At 38.7% G+C, this 7648-nt stretch overlaps 1 protein-coding gene across 1 annotated transcript; it reads right to left on the reverse strand.

The window, feature by feature from the left end:
* Window positions 1-1635: 1635 nt before the first annotated feature.
* On the reverse strand, window positions 1636-7131 carry LOC105684013 (homeobox protein prospero). Its single transcript, XM_048655920.1, has 2 exons — window positions 7056-7131; window positions 1636-6575 (listed from the first exon to the last, which is right to left on the reverse strand). Exons 1-2 carry the CDS (start codon window positions 7114-7116, stop codon window positions 5254-5256), a joined length of 1383 nt encoding a protein of 460 aa, XP_048511877.1. The 5' UTR covers window positions 7117-7131; the 3' UTR covers window positions 1636-5253.
* Between the last annotated feature and the right edge of the window lie 517 nt (window positions 7132-7648).

A 7648-nucleotide genomic window follows, 5' to 3' on the forward strand; every position in this document is an offset into this window, starting at 1 on the left:
TCTACATCGATGATTCATGAGTCAGTCAACTTTCAGAACCCTAACGTTAATTGTTTGAATAACTTTGGTTGCACCCTTACGTGGATACCTCATCGCGTTGAGAATTCCAATGCAGCAGACCCCCTCCCTCGCCGAGTTCCTGCCGCGCCGATCCGATCTAGTCGGTAAAACAGAAAACTCTTCGCTTCGGAACTCCAATTTCTAATTTCTTGAAACCGATGTGCATGATTCGGGCGAAACTGTTGGGAAACGTCGGTTGGAGATGGCAAGATTTGCCTGAGAATGAGTACTGCTTCTTTCTCACCCATAGTAAGAACCCGCTGATCATATTTTTCGATTGATCATCGGAGCAACTTCCATGACAGCGCAAAATTGAAATCAGACAAGGTCGGGGTAAGATTACGAGAATAAATGCAAGATTATCAATTTCATAAACATAGTCCTATTACTAGGCACATTTATTCACCAGTCGACGCTTATATGTATAATATATAAATATATGTTTTGTGTTTTATTAATAATAATAATTATATTTTTCCTTATCAACTACTCGCTGCATCATCATTGTATCAATCGCATCATTATTATATTTATTTGGACAATAATCAAAAAGCTACACTATAATAAACGATCACTTGTAGTCCAATATACAGTTACCTCCTGAGTAAATTGTTTTTGTTATTTTTTTCTTCTTTTTTTTTTTTCATTATGTTTTTTCTTCTTTTTACTATAAAAATTCAAATATCCAGTAGATAATATATAAATATATATACATATGCTTATATGTATATCAATTATGTAATATTAGTACGTCATGGCGCGTTTTGAAATTGTTCTCCATAAAGTAACAGTTCTAAAACCGTTTTTCTTTTTTTCTCTTCGTCCAATTCTCCTATTATCCAACTGATCTTTTCTAGACACTCCGAAATTATAGTAAAAAAGTAAAAATTCATCAATAGGTGAGCATGATTGATTGAGAAAAAAAAAAGAATAATATTAAATAAAAACGAAACTGCTATTCCGAGTTTTTATCAATACAACGCGTACGGTTTCTAAGGCATATCAAGGTTTCATTTTTCACATATCAACCGCGATTGGCTATTCTTCTTCTTTTTTTTTAGCATTCGAAAAACAATTTCAAAACTCTACCCCAATCGCGTTATAGTTATAATTGATGTATTTATATAGTTCATTCAAATTGATAGTAATAATCCTATAATAAAATAGACGTTCAATTAAATTAATATTGTTTTTTTTTTTGTTTTCTTTCAATTCATTCAATCATTTTAATTTCATTGAATTATTATTACTCGTTTATTTATTTTCACAAATCATAAATTATTATCTTAGTAATTATTATATATATATATATATGTAGATAGAGATACTTTATATACTTATTCTATTATCAATACGTATATTTATTTATATATATATATATTTATATAATAGCAAACGATATAAAAACAAATTACATATTACTATTATTATTCTAATAATAATAATAATAATAAAACAAAGGAAAACCATTTACTTTTTTTTCACATCTCTTTCATCTCTCCCTCGAAAAACACCAATATAGTAATAAACAGTCTTGTATTGGGCTTGCAGAGGATCGGCCATATTACAATCATCATCATCATCTTCATTACTATCATTATTATCATTATCATTATCATCATCGTCATCTTCATTACTATTATTATTATTATTATCATCATTATTTAATTGCCGTACCTACATAGTAGTATACAATAAATATCACATCCAAGTAATATATGCGAACTATACGTTATTTTCTTTTTTTATCGTTCTTTTCTTTACTTTTTCTTAACCAAACAATAATGATATTAATGATAATCAATAGTAACATAGATTACCGGTTCATTAGCATGTAGTAACACTAATTACTGAAATTCTTTCTTATCTTATTACCGATAACGGTTTAATTATTACAACTATATCGATTCAATAATAGAAAATATTATAGTATATGTGTATGGTGAGTTTATTTATTGATTCATTCATTTTAGTTTTTCTTTAAATAATAGTATCGATCGTAATAATAATAATAATAATAATAATAATAACAATAATAATGAATATTATTCGCAATAGACGGTTAATATAATAAATAATTTCTGGGTTACGTTATATTAGTAGTGCTTATTATCGATAATATATATGTAATAATAATATAGTAATAATGGTAGCAGGAATAATAATAATAAAATAACAATAATAATATCATCTACGCAATATGTTCAATAATGTAAATTGGTTTTTTTTTCTATAGTTATTACTGTTATAGATATTATTATTATTACAGTCGCCACATTATTACTATTGGTAAATAGGTATAATAGACTTAATTTTCTTTTTAAATCTTTCACGTTTTGTTTAAATATTACACTGTGTATATCCTATTATTTTAACGTACGCGCGATTATTTTATGGATCGTATAATAATATAAAATAGAATTTATCATCGTGTGAATGAAAAAGAGTTTTCGAGTTCATGAGAAAATATTTTTTTTACACAATTTATAAATATCGTTATTCGTAAATATTTGTTTTTTTCACACAAAGTCGTAGTGCATAGTACGATATCATATTATTTATATATCGACGACCCATTAAAATTATAGCGGTACTAAATTCGAATACACTTCACGTCTCTCAAATCTCTCCTAGTTTTTAATTATTAGTTAGATGATCTCAGAATATGTTGCTTATTTTCGTTAATCAAATAGTTTTTTTTGTTTTCTCTTTTTTCAAATATTTCTTTCCTTTTCATTTCCTCCTTCCTTTCTCTTAACATTCGCGTGTATACACGAATGATGTATAAAATAGTTCCCATCGAATAATCGACCACTTTTTTTCCGTTCGCGATTTTTTACCGTCTCCCGAAATTTGAATTCGAAAAGTCAAAAAAGGCACACACTTGCGACACCAACGCACAAGTGAATCAGTTGACCGTAACTAGGTGAGAATTCCGATCGGTATCGCAGATGCTCGACAAATCAGTTCACGTACAATAAACAAATGAACAATGCAAACAATTGCATAGAACAAACACGTAGGTAATGAAAATATTGGGCGCCTGCGTTACCGATCCGAATTCTCGCGGACTTACGCCCAACTGTTTCTCTCATCACCTCGCCAAGTGTACATAGTGGATGTATAAGTTACGGCTACGATACGGCTATTATAGTTTCTCTTTAATTTTTCCCATTCTTTGAAAAATAGAGCGTGTATATGAGACGAAATATGATTGATACATGTACATATTTATAGCTATACACATAATGTATGATATATTTATATATGTTTAGTGTTTGTACGCAGTACATACGAGTTTCGGTCGTCGAAATTGAAGATCTTCAATTACGATGTTCACACGAGCGACGGTGTGGTGGTCAATGATTTCGGTAGTCGGGCGCAGTAACGAATCAAATATTAGCGTTAGCGTGGTAATTAATGGTAATGATAATTACAAAGACAATGCGAACAGTGACGAATCGGTAACAGATCGATCGATTGTTAGCGACGAACAATAAATTTTATCAACGATTCGACGGAAGATCTTCTATTTCACCATGATAGTAGCAATAATAATGATCATAAGTTCAATTTCACAAATTTACTATACAGTAACACTACTACACAACAACAGCAACAATAATAACAACAACAACAACAACAACAAAAACAACAACAACAACAACAACAATAATAATAATAGCAAGAACTAAGTGACGTAACGCTAGACGTAAAATCAGACCGAAAACGAAAGACTTCGAGATAAAATTAAAAATGTCATTAGAATGAAACTGAACGAAGCATGTGTGTGAAGTAAGTATTTTTTTTTAAGAATTTAGAATTACCGTTCATCGTTAGTTATATCGTTAATTAATTTATTCGTTCTCTTTTTTATTGTTTTTTATATATATATATATATATTGTTTTTTTTGATTTATCGATTACTGATTACCTGATAATAATCATTGGTTTTCTTAGGGATATATCGTGGCAGTGATGGTTAACGGCGGTTGTGGAGAATGTAACTAGTTATTAGAGCGAAAAAAAACTAATGCATACAACATCGGTGGTGCAATAGTCGTGTCGTAAATTGTTGGGAAAAACATTAGCAATTTTTCGTTGCTTTTCAAACCAGTTAATCTTGATTTTTCTTCATATTCATATGTATAGTAGCGATTAGGTATGCGGTTATAGTGGTAATAGTAATTTTATGCAGCCACATAGGACTATATATGTATTGGTAATAAGCGAATAGTATCCATAAATCATCACTATTATTACTATCAAGATTATTAGTGTTATTATCATCATCATTATTGTTATCATCATTATGATTATTATCGTTACCGTTAACGTTTAGTCGATAAGAAAATTCGTATAGCTCTATATATATTCTCATTTTTTTTTTTTTTTTTATATAATAATAATATTAAAGAATTAATAATATTATTTCAGCAGCAGGTGATTATATATATACACACATATACATATGTATATATATATATATATATATATATACCTATATGGAGATATGTGTAAAATTTTATTATGTGCAACGATATTAGGTAGAATAGTTGGTAGTATTAAAAATGTTGTGTAGAAATGTTATCTTTTTTTTTTTTTTTTCATACGACGAAGATACTCGAATTCAATCATCGTGTAGTATCTACTTATTATTTCGTATCATAGGTTATGATTTGAGAAGACGACGAGTTTCGTTCCACGAGAAACAACTTATTTCTTGTATTTTATCATAGTGTTTTTCTTTGTTTTTTTTTTTTTTTTTCTTGTGCCGCAGCGACAAATGGATAGCAAAGATTTCGCAGCCGCCTTCCTAACCGAATATTCTCCGCGTTGTTGTTCGTTGTTCGATTTATTTGTTAATTTTTATACTTTAATTTTCTTCCATCTCTTCGATCTTCTCGTTCCCCTTCGACAAGGATTCGAGAATATATCCAATATACATACAATACGATAATCGTTTAGTGTAATAAACAATGATAAATGATTAGAAACAACGAAACAACGGTGAGAAAGCTCTCGCGATACAAAATACATATCGTTCACCTCGGCGGTGTTCGAGGTGACGTTAATTTCAGTCCGTTCATCGGGGGGCGGGGGGGGAGGGGCGTGCGCGTGCTTCGATGGCGAGGAAATAAAAACCATATCAATTCCAACCGTGCGGCCGGATTCGGTTTACATTATCTCCCTTCACTGCGCCGCACTGGTAGCGATCTGCGTTACCACCTGCTGCTGAGGTAGCTGCTGCTGCTGCTGTTGCGTCGACTGCTGCTGTTGCTGTTGCTGCTGCTGCGTTTGTTGTTGACCGTCGCCGGGTTTGCCCAGGCGCAGTATCGACTGGAGGGAAGCTACTTCCGACGCAAGACGATCCAGCCTCGACTTGACCTCGTGTTCGCTTTCGGGCACGGGCGCCAGACTACCGGGACCCGTCCATTCGGCGCCCAACGATATCCCGGAGTCCCTCTCGTCGCTCGAACCCTCGTTGTCCCAGGGCGGCGAGGCCCTCGGTCCCGGTTCCTGCTTTATTCCCTGCAGAGCCAGGAGAGCGCTAGCCGCGTCCTTGTCCCCGATACGGGACTTGTGTCTCAACTTGTGGGGCAGACTGTTGTTCACCGTTGTCTGGGCGGCGCTCACCTGGGGTCCGCCCTCGTCGCCGCTTCCCGACGACAGTTCGAAGGGCGACTGGGTTCTCCTGCCTCTCGATAGGTTCAGGGCACTCGTGGTGTCGAAGTGCATCGCCGGATGCGTGTAGGCGTATTGAAAACTGTCGGTTTCCGGATAGGCGGTCGTCTCCGGTACGTACAACTGGGCGGGCGATCTCGGCGACCTGGCGCCGCTGACCGGCTGGTGAATGACGGACGTCGGTACCGGGCTCGGCGATCTCGCGTACAGGATCGCGGCGGCCTGCGGTAACTTGGGCCTCTTTACCAACGGCGCCTCCGTCGGCAAGGCGGCCAGCACGTGCTCCGAACTTATCTCGCTCTCGCCGCATATGCCGTACTTGTCGCGTATGGCCTCCAACTGTGCCTTGAGTATGTGATTCTCCTTGCTCAGCTCCATCACTCGCTGTTCCAGTACCATGTCGTTGAAACGGCGCTTCTCCCGCGACCTTTTGGCCGCCTCGTTGTTCCGCCTGCGACGGTCCCAGTAGCTGTCGTCCTTCTTGTTGTCCGGTATGAACTCCCGCTGTTTCCTCTGGGAGAACAGTTCCTTCCTGAGGTCGAAATTGGGACCGTAATTGTCCGGGTGACCGCCCTGGCTCTCCGTGTCGCTGTGCGAGTGCTGGGGCGTTGTGGGGGGTCCGTGGTGACCCGGGTGACCGGGATGCGCGGGGTGACTCAACGGCGGCATCGGTTGACCGTGGTGACCGCCGTGCGGTCCGCCGTGCCCGGCGTGCGCCATACCGTGACCACCGGGCATGTTCAGATTCAGACAAGCCGTCTCACCGTTGATCGGCGAACCATTCTGACGGGCGACAAACTCTGCCACCATAATTTGTCTTCTTAGTACATCTGGAACAGAGGAAATCAAGGGGGGAACGTCAGTCAATAGTCGTTTATCTGACCTGGAATGTAAAAAAGCGAGTTCTTTTTGTTTTTTTTCTTTCTCCGTTTGGGTGACAATGAGAGAGACGGCTACAATAACAGCGCTCCGGAGAAGAATGGGAGTGTTTTGTTTTTGTTTGTTTTTTTTTTTTTTCAGTTCGAGGCGACGATTCCGATTTATTTGATCCCAAAGAAGGCGGCGTCGGCATTGGAGTTTGCGAATTCAAGGATAATCGCTTCCTCCGCGTGCCGTAGTATCCTTAGATCGGCGCGGTTTACGGGCGACAGGAAATACGATCGGATATTACGGCGCGTCCGTCACGTGTAGGTACGTGTAGACGTCGTACGCAGTCGATTTCTCGGTATACTCGTTACGTTTGCGCGCGACACGAGGAAGGAAGGAGGAACTGGAATACGACGACCTAGAGAAACCTGTGCAACCCTCACCAACTGACCCAGACTCGATCGCTGTCGTTGCGTCACCCGCTAAACTCCACGTCATCGTCATCCTATCGTTAATTCGCCGCCTCGTGTGTCGCGTGCAAGCGTTGTTGTTGTTGTTGTCGTCGTCGTTGTCGTTGTTCTTGCAATGCGCGAGTTGTCGCACGCGGACAACGAGATCGCGACGTTCAACGGCGAACAGAGATTTTCCGAGGCGATCCGGAAACGCGGCTGACACGGCTAACGATGCGTGACGAAAGGAAAAACCGAGGATTCCCATATCCCGCGCGAGCGCGCGACGCGTCGTCGGGCGCTATCTGAAGATCGTTGTCCGAACGAGAGTCGATTTTTTTGGCGAACGTCGAGCGGCTCGTGTACAGCGAAATTGAAACGATTGTCAAATTGCCAGCCCTCGAGCGTCATGTGTACACCGTGGACGCGGGGACGATGCCAGCAAAATTTCCGTTCACCGATGCCGGCGGAGTCGTCGCAATCGCGAAACTGCGAAGTTTTCCGCCGGTTTCCACGAGCGTCGAGCGGATCGCGTCGCGCGACGCGGCTGTTCGTTTATTTTTCACGCACGCCGAGCGAGCGAGCGA

This window comes from Athalia rosae, chromosome 5 (genome assembly GCF_917208135.1).
Source record: "Athalia rosae chromosome 5, iyAthRosa1.1, whole genome shotgun sequence".
Classification (NCBI taxonomy): Eukaryota; Metazoa; Arthropoda; class Insecta; order Hymenoptera; family Athaliidae; genus Athalia; species Athalia rosae.